General features: G+C 41.3%; 1 protein-coding gene across 2 annotated transcripts; it reads right to left on the bottom strand.

Annotated features, from left to right (window-relative positions):
• Positions 1 to 524: 524 nt before the first annotated feature.
• On the bottom strand, positions 525 to 12400 carry BUB3 (BUB3 mitotic checkpoint protein). Of its 2 annotated transcripts, none has more exons than XM_055424452.2 (8): positions 12245 to 12400; positions 11593 to 11787; positions 10196 to 10265; positions 8181 to 8332; positions 5493 to 5651; positions 3643 to 3820; positions 3051 to 3267; positions 525 to 2091 (listed from the first exon to the last, which is right to left on the bottom strand). In XM_055424452.2, the coding sequence occupies exons 2-8, from the start codon at positions 11785 to 11787 to the stop codon at positions 2076 to 2078; spliced, it is 987 nt and encodes a 328-aa protein (XP_055280427.1). In that variant the 5' UTR covers positions 12245 to 12400; the 3' UTR covers positions 525 to 2075. The 2 variants fall into 2 exon arrangements, with proteins under 2 accessions (XP_055280427.1, XP_055280428.1); XM_055424453.2 differs by having other exon boundaries at positions 525 to 843.
• Between the last annotated feature and the right edge of the window lie 4335 nt (positions 12401 to 16735).

Below are 16735 nucleotides of genomic sequence, written 5' to 3'. Positions count from 1 at the left end.
AAATTTATGCTCTGTCCTCAACCAAGTGGTTATGACTTTAAAAAGCACATAATCACACTAAAGAACCAATACCATCAGTTAGTCTCCGGCTATTACATTATTTACCATCCCAAGGGCTTCCCTTTGATTTAGCATTTGATGGATAAGTACAGACGGGTCTGTCGTTTGGCTGCGAGTGCGCCCACTGGGGCCCGGCAGCCCTGGCACGCCCGGAGAGAGTCGGGCCAGAAGGGGCCTGGCAGCTGCCTGCAGGCTGTGCCCGTCCCGTGAAGCCGCACAGCTGGCTCGAGGGCCCTGCTGATCCAGCAAGAGGGCACAAGGGAAATGGCAGAACTCCAAGAGATCACTTTATTCAAGACTGAATCCCCAAAGTACATCCGAATAGACATAATTAAACAAGGCAGTGTGGACAGAAAGGTACAATGTCATCCCCACCAGGACCCCTGATGAAGGGAGGTCTGCTTTACAGAAGGCTTTTTACGAAGTAAATTACATTAATTACCAACATTTAAAAACATCCAACATTTAAGGGTTTTGAATCTCTGATTTATTAGACAGCATGGAAATAACAGGTTTAGGCTATTTTACAGAAAGAGCTCAAGCTGCTCATACACAGCAACTGGGCTTTCAGTGAAAAACAATTCTTCAGACTACTGCACAAGGGCAAACTCCTCACCCTACAGTCAGGAGGATGGGCCAACCAACAAGAGAACAGAGAAATTCAGACTAAACAGCGCGTCCACAGTGACTAAAATGTATCCCTTAAGGGGCAATCATGCATTGGTAGGAAGCAAAACAAAGCTTTCCATAGAGAAACCACTTTCACGAGATGGTTAGGTGGACCTGCAATGAAGAAAATACATTTCAAAAGATGGGTTCAGACTTGCACTAAGTTTTCACTAAAATACTTACAAATAAAAATAAGACCTCTCTCTGTAGCAAAAGAAAATTTTTAAAATACAGCATGGATAAAACAAATTTCAGTAAAGGTCCAAGTACCATTCAGATACATACATTTGCAAATAATATAAATAAAAAAACAAAAAGTGTGACAACGAAAATACGATTTGGAACTACCTACAACAGGCCAAGCTAAGTTCATGTTCTGCTTCAGGGCATTACATTGAAATGAATCTCATTCTCACTATAATTTTTTTCTTTTTAACCTTAATCACCAGCGGCTGGGCAACTGAAATGGACATGAGAACTATATAAATGTCAGAGAAATATGTAAACCTCATTAATGTTTCCAAAAATTCATTTAGAGATAGAAACAGGTCCAAATAGATGCCTGTCTAAATGTACTGCAATTACGTTACAATTATTTTTCCAAATACACAGATATGCTCTGTCTTTTCTCAGCTCATTACTGACTCAAACAATTTGCCCTTCTGGGATCAATTGTTTGCTAATAAATAATTGTTTACAGTCACAAAATGATGTTAGGAGGTTTTCTTATTAGTTTTCCTCCTGCACCCTAATAAGATTGAAAACGAGCTGATTCCCCAGAGTCTAACCTTAACCTCGCTTTGTTTCACAGCCCAGGAAATGATGACCCATCTGCTTCAGAAAATAATGGACGGCCGAGAGGAAATATTGCTTAATTGTAGATTAACCTCCTCATGAGGCAGTCTGAAGCAGCTTTAGAATCAGCAACTATAACCAGCAAGAGAAGCAAATGGCTCAAGAGCCTTCTTCTCTACCATTTAAGGCCCAGAGAGAATGCACAGGGGGCTTTATTACCTACATTCATTTACAAACATTTATTTCCACAGTGGAAACAAAAATCAAGGTCAAAACTGATTCTCAGAAGTGCTGTTGCGGCCCTCCCCTTCTGTTTGCCCAAATACCTTTAAATGCAGAAAAACCATCAAACCATCTCATGAGCTAAAGAAAGTGTTAAAAAAAAAAACCAACAAACAATAAAAAACCTCTTTTCCAATATTTTCAGGTTCTTATAATATTAAAATTAAAAAATGATCCCTGGCTTCTTTGTTAATAGTAATATATCCACCATTGGGGAGTACGAATTGTTTTATTATCATCAACATGGCACTTAAGTAAATGAAATCTTGTCAAGTACATGGTGACCTACAAGTTCAAAAGAAAAAAGAACAGCATGAGATCAAAATGGCTGGCCAGGACAAGAGATACAAAAGTGAGAGATCAAATGCAAACCCAGCCCTTTATCTAATAGGCTTCGCATGCTAAGTCTTTTCTAAAGGTAAACCTGTGAAGGCACACACGGTACTGAACATTTCATACTCTGCCCTCTCTCAGGGACTCAGGCAATTTAGCAAGGGCCCTCTATGCCATTCTAATTCAGAAGAGTACAGGAATCCTGAACACAGTTATTCCACAAATATTTACTGAGGACTTCCTTCCAGGGCCTGAGGAGAGGCTGGTATTTTATGGTCAAACAAGTGTCCAGGTATCAGGTTTCCCTCCAGTCTGGTTCAGGTAACTAAGTAAAAAGCTCTGCCCTACGTACCAAGAAAATGTAAATGGTTCCTCCCTGTCAACAGTTACACCCAAGAGCCAAAGACATCTACAGAAATTTCAAAACTGAGGAAATCTACTATTCCAGGCAAGGCCTTATTACTCTGAATTTCCAGTAAGACCTAAAGGTCATTTCATTCTGTGTAAATATTACAGAAACAACCTCTGTGGAGAGGAAAGATTTTTGGCAGTTCAAATTCTTAAATATCTTAAATAGAATTTGCTAAAATAAATTATTCTTGAATTCCTCAACTTAATTTTGAAGCAATGAGCTAGTAATAACTCCAGAGATTCAAATAATAGTGCCTATTCAAGAAGAATGAGAGTTTGACATTCTTCTCTACAAAACAACTAGGCACAATTTTATCCATCAGACGTCTATCAACCTACGGATATTGAAAGCTTGGGAGAACAAGATAAAATCAACTCCAGCCCTAGAGTCAGCTGTAATATCGAGCAGGCATCAACAATGCTATTCATGAATTTAGAAAAATTAATAAATCCTGGGTTGAATGCAAGAAAAGGCTCAAATACAGGTGAAGCATACTCACTTGGGTTTTGTTTCTGCATCTGTCACTTGGCGAATGAAGATACCATCTTCGGGATGTTCCGTGTCATCCATTTCATACATATACGATGATGCTATTGCAAGCGTGGTCCCATCGTTACTGAAGGCGAGTGAGGCGATGCTGGTGGGGTACCGATGGAACTGGCACAGTCGCTTCTTGTTAAACGGATCCCAAATATTTACAAAGCCATCAGAACCACCTGCAAGTGATTTCAAGATAGTTCTTAAAAGCAGATGCAAAAATAGCCATTATCTTAACAATTTTTACGATCACAGAAGTTACATTTTCCCCAGGGAGTATTATACTAGATTTTTTTTTTCCCTTTAAATATCATAAAAAACCAAGCACAATTTTTAAGAACTTTGCCCACTTCCCAGGTGGTCCAGTGGTTAATACGCCACACTTCCAATGCAAAGAGTGCAGGTTCAATCCTTGGTCAGGGAACTAGGATCCCACATGCCACACAGAATGACCAGAAAAAAAAAAAAAACCTGCCCAAGTACAAACATGCAGCATTCAACTAACAGCAAAATTATATTAACAAGCAGATAGAAGTGAACATGCCATACTCTACCTGTGGCAAAAGTATTGTGGATGTTGTGAAAGGAAATGGCGTTGACTGGGTAAATCTGCTCAATATTGTTTTCTTTTAGTCTGTGACACTTGAAGGCATACTTCTTCTTCTGTACCTCCGGGCTTGGGTCTAAGTACTCAACTGCCACTCGACCTTCAATAGAACTTAATACATAACCCTGACAAGAGGGAATCAGAAGACAAAACTAGTGAATCCAGATTCCAAAACAAGGTATATACTCCCAAATTCAACCCACACTAAAGAAAGATAATTATTTTTAAAATGAAAAGAGAATATGGTTGTGTTTTAAACAAATGTTTAAGCAGTACTAACATAGTTAAGATCACTCCAGAAGTTTAAAAACACACCTATTTAAAAAAAAAAAAAAAGGCCACCATCACTTACTTTCTTTACCAGTTCTCTGCACACTGCAATCAAAAATGTCTAGGTATTTTGTCAAACCTCGACAGGAATTTTTAAATTATTTCAATATAATTTATTTGTTGTCCTGTCCAGAAGGGGAGTCAAATTCATTCCATCACTTGGAATATATTTGTCTTGGCTTGATGCCTCCTCACTTCTAACAGCTCTAAGAAGAACTGTATCTTTTTCACTGAGGGTGTATCAATAATCCAGACCAACTGGAAAACCAGCCTTCCATCTCTATCATCCTGCCTCTTGCGTTTAACTACAGCAAGTCAAGTTTATACCCAAACAACACAGATTCTCAGCAAGGTTCAAAAGTGCTCTATAATTTCAAACCTCTCCTAACCTTGCAATGAAATAGTATGTCAGAGAAAATAATATGAAATCTGTATTTTACTTAATTTTTCAAGATATGAAAAAGATTTATTCCTAAAAAACTATTAACAGTTGTAAAGAAAAAAGAATCAGTAAAATGTTACTTTTAGTTAAAAAGCTTCCATTATAAACTACAGATGAACACCAACAGAAAATTTTGGATATAAAACATTGTAATATTCATAAATGCAAACATATTTTAACCTGCATTTAAGGTTTTTCATAACTTCAATTCCAACGGAAATTTACAATATCCTGACCACCGTTTGAGGTACTAGCCTTTTGAAATAAAGAGCTAAGAGAATAGAATAACTGACCTAATTCTTTCAAGCTCCACAACCACTAAAGGACAGCCGTAAGATTCCAAAGATATCTGCTGTTTTTAATGACTTTCCTCTTATAAAATTCCCAGAGCAAATGACCCCACCACCAACTTCCCTTCAGACTTTCAGGACTGGGGGCAGAGGTGCAATAATAAAGCGTCATCTCATCTAGTAATGATGATGGAAGGTGACCCACACTGTTCATCAAGAGTTAGTCATTATATGAGGCACAGCTCCCCTCTAACCTCAGAGGCATTCCTTTAAAAAAAAAAATGTAGGTTCTGCTCTCAGACTGGCTAAAAAGCTCTATTAGTATTAGGGTCCAAAAGGGGAAAAAAAAGAAGGGAAAAAAAAAGAAAATAGCAAATTCCGTTAACTCTAAATTTTCAGATTTAAACTTGAAATTCCCTGGTTTGTAAATTAAAATACCTGTAAAACTCTCTTCGATTACTGTATACCTGTCAAACTTCCTGGAGGAGGAACACCAAGGAATCAGAAAACCACTGGTAGATTACTTACCCTCTTTGAACATCAAAGCCTTCTCTAAAACTGAGTTAACACACTACCTTTTAACAAAAGGTTGTCAAAAATACACTTAACAGAAATTCCAATCACCACATTAAAAAAAAAGAAGATAATGCGTAAAATGCAGTGACCAAATCATTATTATAAAGGATTCTACTATTTTCCAGTTCCCACAGCGGGCGGGGGAGGCAAGGTCAGTACCTGCTTGTTGGGGAAGGCTCGGATGCAGCGCGTCTGGTACTTGAGGCTGGACTCGCGGCGCTGCTGTACGTAGCCCATGTTCCGCAAGTCCCACACCAGCACTCTGCGGCCTGCAGTGCCCACAATCAGCCGGTCTCCCGACACCGACAGGGTATACACCTTTCAAAAAAGACCGAAACTTGCTAAAAATGCATGCCTGCAAATGGCATTTTGCTCCAAGTAAAGTCCACAGATCATAAAAGCATTAAAAAAAAGTTAGCTGATAGGTTCACAAACACAGGTACCAAAATTTTAAATACTTCAGTTACACAAACCAAGTAACTGGCACAAAATAATACACCCAAGATATTCTTAATACTTAACCACGTATCATAATAACGCACATTCTAATTAACTCTCCAAAAGTATCTCTGAAGACGATTCTCTTTCTTACTAAAACAATTATTGAATAATTTTATAGCCCTCTTGCTTCATTCACTCACAACATAAAAGTGTAAAAGATACTCAAAAAGGAGACAATAGACAATAAAACCATAGAAACAGTTCAAGATACCTTTCAATGGGCTTCTGGCTTTTCATAAGACAATCATTTTCAAAGTTATTTTTCTATGACCACCTTTTGGACAGAGATTTCATGTTGTAACTCTTTGATTTTCCCACCTGTCACACTTAATAAATAGGCCTTTCCAGGAAGAGTGAGAGAGTTAACATTAATTACCTGCTTACTTGCTTTTTGGTGGCATACGAACTCAAAATTAAAAGACAAGGTCAGTGGTCTGGCATATGACAAAGCAAATTTTTACGCCTTGACGTCACACTAAACACTCAAGACAAAGTTAAGTTTACAAAAAATTTTAAAAGCATTTATCCCCTAAAAACAACTGTCTTTCCCCCTCTCAAAATTCCTTTTCTTCAATAGTAAAACAACTTTCACAAATTATCCCCTTATAATAAATCACAAAATTTCCTGCAAATAAGCCTTCTAAGGTGACTTACTTTCAAATACATTATCTGGAGACCAAACAGAGATAGCAAATTCATGAAAATAGTAACACAATCTATTTTCCTGATCATGTTAAATCATTTTTTAAAAAATCTAGACTTCAGGTATAACTGTGTTCTGATCATTACTTTCAATTAATAACCAACCAATTTAATCTAATATTTTAAAACCTGAAGAATCACTATAAAAAATAAAGAGGCTTCATTACATGGTAAGACATCTCTTTAACATTCAGTAATTAAAGCTTATGGTTAGTTATCACTAACATATTAACCACATAAGCGTGTCTCCCCTCCCCCCCCCCGCCCCCCAGGGAGGGCGGTGGGCAGAGGTGGGGGGATTGGGTTTAAGAACATAATAACCTGATAATTTCTACAATCTAGCCTTAAAATTCAACAACTAATTTGACCAAGGGAAAAAACACAGAATTTAAAAGACTCAAAACAGTAGATTCAATACAAGCGTATTTCAATAAGAGATATAGTAAGATTTACTGCTGTTTACTCAAAAAACATTTGCAGAAAAACAGAAATTAGCGTAAGACACATGAAACGCCAAATTCAAAAAAACAAAGAATCCAGAAAAAGATCAATTTATAACAGTACAATCAGAATCGGAATTTTATCTTAAATCTTTACTATCCAGGTGACACACAAGCTTCTAACAGTGCTTTCTATCCCCACTGATCGTAAATCAAGTAAAAACACTGTCATGCTACTGACTAGGTATATACATTTATCAAAGACCGTATTAAAAAAAGTGACATAATGAACCTTGCTGAACCAATAAGCAGCTTGATTCAGTGTGGCTGTCCATTATATGATATTCTGTCAGCAATTTATCACAGCTCTTAACATGTTACATACAACCATAAATCAAAACTAGAAACAATGCAATTATTTTATTCTGAACAAAGGTCTTGCCAGGAGTAGATTCGACTGTGATGTGACAAAAATAATGGCTCTTTGGATGCACTACAGTATATAATGACAGCTAACAGGAACTGAATAGTATATTTACACTGAGGAAATAGACTCAAGTGAAGGATACCTTTAAACTGCTAAAACAATCAATCTTTAAAATTAACTACCACCTGATAAAGTCTGATGAGGATACAGCAAGAATGCTCAATTACACTTTCATTGTACAGATCAAAAGGTTAGACTAATAAACAACATTTCAGTTTTAAGAAGCTTCCTTCACTACCTCCTTCAACTACATCGTCAGTATTAAAAATAAATTATAAAAGCCAGGGAATGAAGGACATCTTTTTCACTAAACTTTAAATGATAACCCATTTCACCCTCTCACAGTCAACTGAAGAGAAAGCTCAGGCCATACGTGAAAATGAGTGACGCTCCATCCAACTTCCTGCTTGGGGAAGTCAAACTCAATTTCAGTCTTTGCTAAAGGACTTCTCTGAAAAGTTGCTTCTCAGCCCTAGGATCTAAAGCATTACAACACATGGAAGTGGGTTTATCACTAGTGCTATCCAGTACAAATATGACAACTGACAGGAAAAAGCTGACCAAAGTATGAAGATTAGTTTTCCTTTACATATTTAGTTGGGTTTGTAAAATAGACTCATCAACTCTTAAATCTCTAAATTCAACATTATCTTCATCATTTATCAAGTCAAATCACCCCAAGAACCATAATTCCTGTCATGAACATAAAAAGCCTACCTTTTCAGGCTGAGAGAAGGTCCCAGCATTACAAGGGGTTCTGGGATCCCACAATTTAACCGTCTGATCCCAGCTTCCAGTAACCATCACATTCACTTCGGGACAGTATTCAACACATCTGATAGGAGCATCATGGGTTCCAACAAGATTTTCTGTAGGAGAAAAAATAAACCAACAACCAACACCTAGCTTTACTAAAGACACCTCAGGTGAACAATAAAAGGAAACATTCATTCTACTGTAATGAATCCACTTCCACCCACTCAACAGAAGTATCTACACATAGAAAAACTTCTCCAGGACTACAAAGTCATTCATTCACCTCTGTCCATCTTACCTACCGTGCATAGCTTGATTCACTGGCACAGTAATACAAAAAGCTACCTTCAGTTTCAGACTACATTAAAATGATGGCGTATTAGTTATTTTCGTTGTTTGATTCTAGAGTCCTTCAAATCAGGAACCTTGTTTCAACTCTATAGTTCTGACTGTATCTAGTGCGTGTTCTGATACATGGTAAGTGTTCAAGACATACCTGCTGAATGAACACTTGAGTAGAAAACTCTGGTCCAAGGGATGTGGATAAAACTTACCACATTAAGCTGATGTTTCAAAGAAACTGATTTAAGTGGTAACAGGATTATCTGAAAGCTGGGGATGAGGAAGGCAGGGAGGCTCAGGATTAATACCCACTTGGTTTTCATGGTGGTTATATTTCTTTCTCTAATATTTATTTGGCTATGCCAGGTCTTAGTTGTGGCAAGTGAGATCTAGTTTCCTGACCAGGGATTGAACCCAGGCCCCCTACATTAGAAGCATGGAGTCTTAGCTACTAGACCACCAGGGAGGCTCATCAAATTTCTAATACACAATTTCTTCCCTCTCAATTTCACCTTTTCACATTATCTCATTCATTCAACTAACATCTAAACTGCCTACTATGTGCCAGAATCTACACCACATGCTAAGGTAACAACAAATACAAAGAGTATGTGGTTCTGATCCTCAAAGAGGAAAACTACCTGTTTAAAAACACTCCATTTAAACAAGAAAGAAAAGTATCTCATAAAATTCAGCAAAGACCTCCTGAGAATAAGCAGCTAATTCCCTTAATTATGGTCTCCAGCATCAAAAATCTTTTGTTTGCTTTTCGGTGTTTTCTTGAGTTTTCAAACAAACAGAACTTAAACCTGCAAGCTAACTTCCGAATCAGAAAAAACATGACAAATTCACATAAAAGCCTCTTCTGACTGGAGCCTTCTCTTCTTTCTGGATAAAATATAGCGCCCATCCTCCATCCACTCTCTCACTGTCCAACTCGTCCTCGCTGAGTCCTATCTCAGCCTTGCTATGTTCAAGTACATCTATGTCCAACACGTGCACATGCAACACAAAACCTTCACTAGAGAGCTCTGTGTATTTGAGTTCCATTCTAATCTCTATTCTACTCCAAAGTCACGATAAAAATGTGGGTAATTCATTTCATCGCTCAGAAACTAACCGAAAGAAAACATGTTACCTGTCCTTCATTCAGTAAACGCAAGTGAAGAATGTTCTATGCTAAACAATTATACAAGCTGGGTTACTATGGTACCCAGACAGGACTGGCTATTTTAACATGTTAGATTTTTAAAACCCTATCTTCCTTCACTCTGAACTATATTAGTTTCTGAAAAGAGAACTCTGAAACATCAGCACTATCCTGGAAAAATTCTACTGCAAGGGAGAACACTGCAGGATCCCGTCCCCTTCTGAGGACAGGGTAAAGGTCAAATACATAAGTGCCACTTCATGTAAACACTGTGGATGGAGATCGAAATGAGTTACACTGTTAAAATACGTACATAATATTTGGTGATTCTAACTTAATGGTTATCATTTAAACAAAAAAGTCCTAAATTCAAGCCACTTTTACTTTTATCTAAGCAGCTCAGGAACTACTCTTCTTAAATAAACATTTGAAGGTAAGCACTAGCTAAGAAAACAATAAACTGGTAAAACTGTGGCTATGTTACCTTGATCGGTGTTCAAATCATGCATTTTCAATTGATGATCTAATCCCCCACTCCAGGCATGTGTTGGATCCTACGAAATAAAAGTTTCAAGTCATTTAAAACTTACAGAGCTTTAAAAAAAGTGTTTAACCTTGGAGTAGGAAATGGCAACCCACTCCAGTATTCTTGCCTGGAAAATTCCATGGACAGGGAAGTCTGGAGAGATGGTAGTCCATGAGCAGCAAAGAGTCAGACACGACCGAGCACGCATACGTAACAGGTTATGGAATTTGGAAAACACTAAGAAGGAAAAAGTTTCCTGTAGCCCAATCACCTAGAGATAACTACTGACAACATTTTACCATCTCTCTTCTAATCTTATAAAAATAAAATTTGAAATCAAACTCTGGGTACTTTTTAGTTTCAGGAATACAGCCCATGTCATTAATTAATCCACAGAAATATTATCAGTAGTGATTTAATCCACAGTATAACTGAACTTCCAATTTTTTATGTCCTCATTGTCAAACAATTTTTCTCACATTTTTATTTCAATAAACAACTACATGATAAGCATCTTTAGTAGAGTTTTCTAGGAGTAAAATTAAGGAAAACTAGGGTATGGACATTTATAAGAGTCTTGTTTCTTCCTGGCAAATTCCATTCTAGAAACATCCTCTCCATTTACTTTTCCATCCATATAAAGTACTTGCCTTACCACATCCTGCTCAGCATTACTTATAATTTCTTATATTGCAATGAGTTTATTAGGACTAAACAGTATCTAACTGTGGTTTAAATTGCATCCTTCGATTACTTGTAAAGTTGACTCATTTAGGTTTAATAATTTTAAAATGAAAAAAAAAATGTTTGAAAATGCCTCTATCTACCAGCCAACTCCTCAGTTTATGCTCAGAATAAAGTACGCTGGGCTCACTCACTGGAAACGAACAGAAAACAGTACAAAAAAACGGATTAAACTAAGTAGTCAACCAAACTATGCAAGCAAATTAAGGAAGAACTGTTCACCACACTGGCTGACAGCCAATACGTATTCCCATTTACTAGCAAACAAACCTTTTACTAAGTAAGACGACCAACTTTTAGTCTTGCTGTGAGTTTCAAGTATATTCTGTCGAGAAAAGTTCACAGTGTTAACTCCATCAGAAGCTTAAGGGAAGACCCAGTTCCTGACGTCTGTCAAGTCCCCAGGGCCAAAAAGCAAAACAAAGCAGCACCGGAACCTCAAGGTTAAGTGTTGGGGTGGGGGTGAGGGTGGGGGAGGAGGGGAAACAGGGGGCGCTGTCCAAATAACTCTACCGACAAGAGCCTTCGCCCAGCACTGCAAAACGGACGCTGATCACGAGAGACACCATAAAATTCAAAAGGATGCAGGAGCTGAAACGGAGGACACCTACGTAGAAGGCGCAGTCCAGGACGGCGCCGGTGTGCTGGTACTTGAGCCGCATGGAGTTGGCCGGCACATCGTAGAGGCGCACGGACGTGTCCCAGGAGGAGACCAGCAGGAACTGCGATGTGTTGGGGCTGAACTTCACCGAGGAGATGCCGTCCTCGGGGGGTTGGTTCAGCTTGAACTCGTTAGAACCGGTCATCTAGGGAACAAGCGCCTGGTGAGAGTCTCCCCAAGAGGCCGGGGTCGCGAGGCTCGACTCGCAGAAGGGCCGGGCAGTAGGTGGGGTGGGGGTGTCTCTGGGGGGCGGGACCGAGGGAAAGGCCTGAGACGCGGTCTCTGCGCCTGCGCGGTGCTGCCGCGCCGTCGCTGGTCGGGCCCCATCGACCCCCTCCCCGCCGCCCCTCCAGAGCTCCCGAAGGGCCGGGCCCGCGCCGCCACATCCCTGACTCCAGCCTGACCCGCCGGACCCACACCCTTCCCAGCCGCGGGCTTCTTCACGCCGGCCTCTCCCCGCCCCCGGGGCCTGCCGCCCCGCGCGCTCCTAAAAAAAGCCGTGGAAGTGAACCCGGTTCCCAGCGGACTACTCCGCCGGCTCGGGAACCCCAGGGGCATCCCCGGAGAGCCCGTGCCTGCGCCCGGCCACGTTGCCCCGCTACCTCGGACTCCCTTTAGAAGCAACTCAGCCGCCGCGCCCGCCAACACTCGCCGCCGCCTCGCTTCCCTCGCCGCGAAGTAGGCGGAGAAAAAGCTCCAGCCAAAGCCTGTCATTGGCTGATTTCAAACGCCAACGTCTCCTTCTAAGGCAGCCAATTGGTCTATCCCGAGGCCCGGGCTCGGGCGACCCAGTCAACCTGTTCCGGCACAAAGGCAAACAGCGGCCTTTCCGATCACGTGACTGCTTTCCGTCACCAGGCTGAGGCGCCCCGCCGGTGATGGACACGTGAAAACTACAACTCCAACTCCCAAAGAGCATCGCGCCAAGGCGGAGCTCACGCCCTCTCCTGTTCTTGTGGGGCATGCTGGGAAATGTAGTCCGTATGGCCAACGCTTGTCCTGCCCTCTGAATAGTAGGCGGGAAAGATGCTCTTTCCATTTGACCCTTGGAGCCCTCCCCATGTCTCGGACACAAGAACCCCATTTTGATCAGTACTTTTATAGGACTGAATTAGTCTCCCATCCACTGGACGTACATATCCGGTGAAGTTAACCAAAAGTGGAGAGGAAAATATTTGCTCTAATGCATGTTTTGCCCCATTTTTCAGTTTTTCCTGGACTTTCCACCTATAAAGCAGGCGCTCACATTTCCTATTGTCGAAGATCTTCTGACTTCAGAGAAACTCATCCTTATTTATATTCTGCTTTATCTCTTCATTCCATCTTTCTGCAAACATTTATTGAGCTCCCAGTTTGTGCCAGGCCTAGTGAGAAGACTGAGGAAAAGCATTAATCAGATCAGTTCTTGTTCTGGAGGAACTATTTTTCTAGAAGGCTGGACAGACTGGGAAACATAATTACTCTTAAGTGTGTTAAGAGTAATGTTAAGTGTGTTAAAGCTCAAAAGCCTCTTACAGACATATGTCCAAGTAGGACCTTAAAATGACAGCCACAAGCTTCTATTTCCACTCTCACACCCCAACAACACTCTAGACTTACAGGCTTTGTTTGCTCTATTTTCTGTTTCTAGAATCCTCCAGAAATGGGAGGATCAAGAAGGTTGCTTCTAAAATGAGTAATACTTTGGTCTCCATGAAATAAAAGCAATACTTAATGACTAGAATGCTGTGACTCAGTTACCATTGAATATCAAAAGCATGCTGAAATGTTTCAATTTAGTCCGTGCTATACCATCTTTTTCACTGCCTTTTGTGTTGTGGAAAAAAAAATCTTAATATACAGTCTTGTATGAAGTGGGAGAAAATTGTTGAGGTTAAAGTATTTAATTTCTAAGGCAACTTGACAGAGAAAGAGTGTTGTTGGTCCTTCTGCACTCATATACACTGACTCAAGTGCCCTTCTTTTTATGAATCGTGATACAGTAAGCATACAACGACCACTCTTCTACCCAGCGTATTGATGATATTCCTGCCAAAAGTACAGATTCTTCCCCTCTCCCAGATCAGTGGCTCTATCGTGTTGGACTCTTTGCAGCCCCATGGACTGCAGCACGGCCAGGCTTCCCTGTCCATCACCAACTCCAGGAGCTTGCTCAAACTCATGTTCATTGAGCTGGTGATGCCATCCAACCATCTTATCCTCTGACGTCCCCTTCTCCTCCTGCCTTCAATCTTTCCCAGCATCCTCACCAATCCTCATACTTGGTTTTCTCTCTCTCTTCTTTCAACAACTTAATGGCTAGGTTAAGAATTTTAAAGTGCAGTGCCTTACCTCCATTCTAATTTTGGCTAAATAATTTTATTTAGTTCCCTCTCCCCGTTGTTTAGTTATTTCTACTAGTGTTCAAGATATGCAGATGACACCACCCTTATGGCAGAAAGTGAAGAGGAACTCAAAGGCCTCTTGATGAAAGTGAAAGAGGAGAGTGAAAAGGTTGGCTTGAAGCTCAACATTCAGAAAACGAAGATCATGGCATCTGGTGCCATCACTTCTTGGGAAATAGATGGGGAAACAGTGGAAACCTTGTCAGACTTTATTTTTTGGGGCTCCAAAATTACTGCGGATGCTGATTGCAGCCATGAAATTAAAAGACGCTTACTCTTTGGAAGGAAAGTTATGACCAGCCTAGATAGCATATTAAAAAGCAGAGACATTACTTTGCCAACCAAGGTCCGTCTAGTCAAGGCTATGGTTTTTCCCGTGGTCATGTATGGATGTGAGAGTTGGACTGTGAAGAAAGCTGATCGCTGAAGAATTGATGCTTTTGAACTGTGGTGCTCGAGAAGACTCTTGAGAGTCCCTTGGACTGCAGGGAGATCCAACCAGTCCATTCTAAAGGAGATCGATCCTGGGTGTTCATTGGAAGGACTGATGCTAAAGCTGAAACTCTGGCCACCTCATGCGACGAGTTGACTCACTGGAAAAGACTCTGATGCTGGGACCAATTGGGGGTAGGAGGAGACAGGGACGACAGAGAATGAGGTGGCTGGATGGCATCACCGACTCGATGGACGTGAGTTTGAGTGAACTCTGGGAGTTGGTGATGGACAGGGAGGCCTGGCGTGCTGTGGTTCATGGGGTTGCTAAGAGTCGGACACGACTGAGCGACTGAACTGTTCAAGATTCTGAGCATGAATTATCCACTAATAAAATCTAAGTGTATTTCATTATCCAGTGTGTGTATGATTCAGGTCCCTCTGGACAGGCAGTTGCAGCCGGACTCGATTTGAATTTTAAGAAACGTCAATCTTTTAAATCCAGTTTAGAGCCTGAAAGGAGGCGGATGATCTTGCTGATTATTCAAATGAATTGATAGTCTTGAGATCGGAAATCTGGCCACAATGGAGTCTTGAACAACATCTTAAATTCAAAGGCAAAGCTGTGTATCTGTGTGGCTGTGAGTGTCTGTGTGTGTGTGTAATTAGTTACCTATAAGAAAGAGAAATTCCTAGAAACTAATCACACTGTTGGATCACCTTTGACTCCTACTTTCTGAATTAGTAAAAAAGTGAAGTATCCACTATATGACAAACGAAAAGGATCATCCCTAAAATCCTAAGGGCAAAAACCACTTTGCCGTTAACTGTCTACACAAAACCACTTCCTATAAAAGAAGTAAGCCCAAGAAAGATATAGTGATCTAATACTGGTAAAACCATCATCTCTTTTTAAAAAACAATCTATCGAAGTGCCGACCAAAATAATATGGATGAAATATTTCTTTACAAGTAGTTCCTTAAGGCAATTTGGTTAAATCTGCATAGAATATTCAAAGAGCAACTTGAGAGGAAAAGAAAAATTTAAAGCAGGTTATCTGAAAGGAGAGAACTTCATTGAAATATGCGTACCAAAAATATCAGAAGAAAGATGCAGTGTTAATTTTCTCTCTCCGACTGGCCGATATCTAGCATAGTTCCCAGCCCTATTTACTAGGGCTCAGTAAATATTGAACTCAGATGGAATTAAATAAATGCAATTGACCTAACAACTTTGGGTTACCTAACACATGGGTTCTTGGGTAGCATCCTTCAGGTGTCATCTTGAAAGAGATTGTAAATTTCATGAAATTTAACGTGAGAAGAAAAAAATAGAAACCTCAAATATGAGTAAGACTTCGGGTATTTTAGCACATAGACGGATTACAGATATCCTGAATACTTTCACAAACTGCAGATAATTTCCATGTCTCTTGACTGCAAGAGACCGGTCCATCAAGTCGCGATTTTCTTTCTAGAGGATGAGATCCGGCTTCCGCGCTGCTGACTCCCCGCACCTTAGCAGCGGCTAAGGAGTAGCTCGGGCCGGAGAACCCGGGAGCTCGACTCACGTGACACTGAACCGTCAGCCTCCTCAGAGCTCAGGCAATTTTTTTTTTTTTCCGACGTTTTACAAGGAACAGGTGGCTGCGGTCTAACACTGCAAGCCTGCGATTTGCATGACACTCGCGCGCCTCTGTTCTCTTGATGCTGCGCCCTCCCAAGCCAGGGTGCGGCGGCAGGTGTTGGGGCGCCGAAATCCGTGGGCGCGCAGACAGCGCATCAAGGTTCCATTCAGTGCCAGCTGCCACGTGCCTGCCCGACACCGGGCCACTTAGCCACGCTCCATGCAAAACCACGAACAGCAACAACAACAAAAAGTGTGGGTGGAGCCTTTGCCTCCCGAGCTTTCTTTGCCGGGTCTCGGGCCTCGTCCCTCCTCGGCCGAAGGGCCGCCTCTCTGTGCCCTGTTTCTGCGCCGCGCCGGACGCGCAACCCTGCCACCCGCTTGGGAACTGCGAGCGGCTCTAAGTCTCGTCGCGCCAGGCTGGGGAACGAGCAAACCGGGCTCGACACCTGATCCAGGCAGGGCCGCCCAACCTGTCCTGTGCCCTCGGAGAGGAGGCTCCTGTCACTGACCGAACCACGTCGCACGGCCCGATGCTGCCGCCAACCCCAAGCCGCTCCTAGGGCTAGAAAGAAGCTCGTTCCAGGAGGCAACTGCTTTGGCAACTGCAGTCCCGCATCTATCCCTCTCAGGGCCCCGGGAGCTGGATT

The sequence above is a fragment of the Moschus berezovskii genome, chromosome 12 (genome assembly GCF_049115385.1).
Source record: "Moschus berezovskii isolate FMDL1 chromosome 12, NW_MosBer_1.0, whole genome shotgun sequence".
Lineage (NCBI taxonomy): Eukaryota > Metazoa > Chordata > Mammalia > Artiodactyla > Moschidae > Moschus > Moschus berezovskii.
The sequence above is the reverse complement of the archived record's forward strand: the minus strand, read 5'-3'. Positions and strand labels throughout refer to the sequence as shown.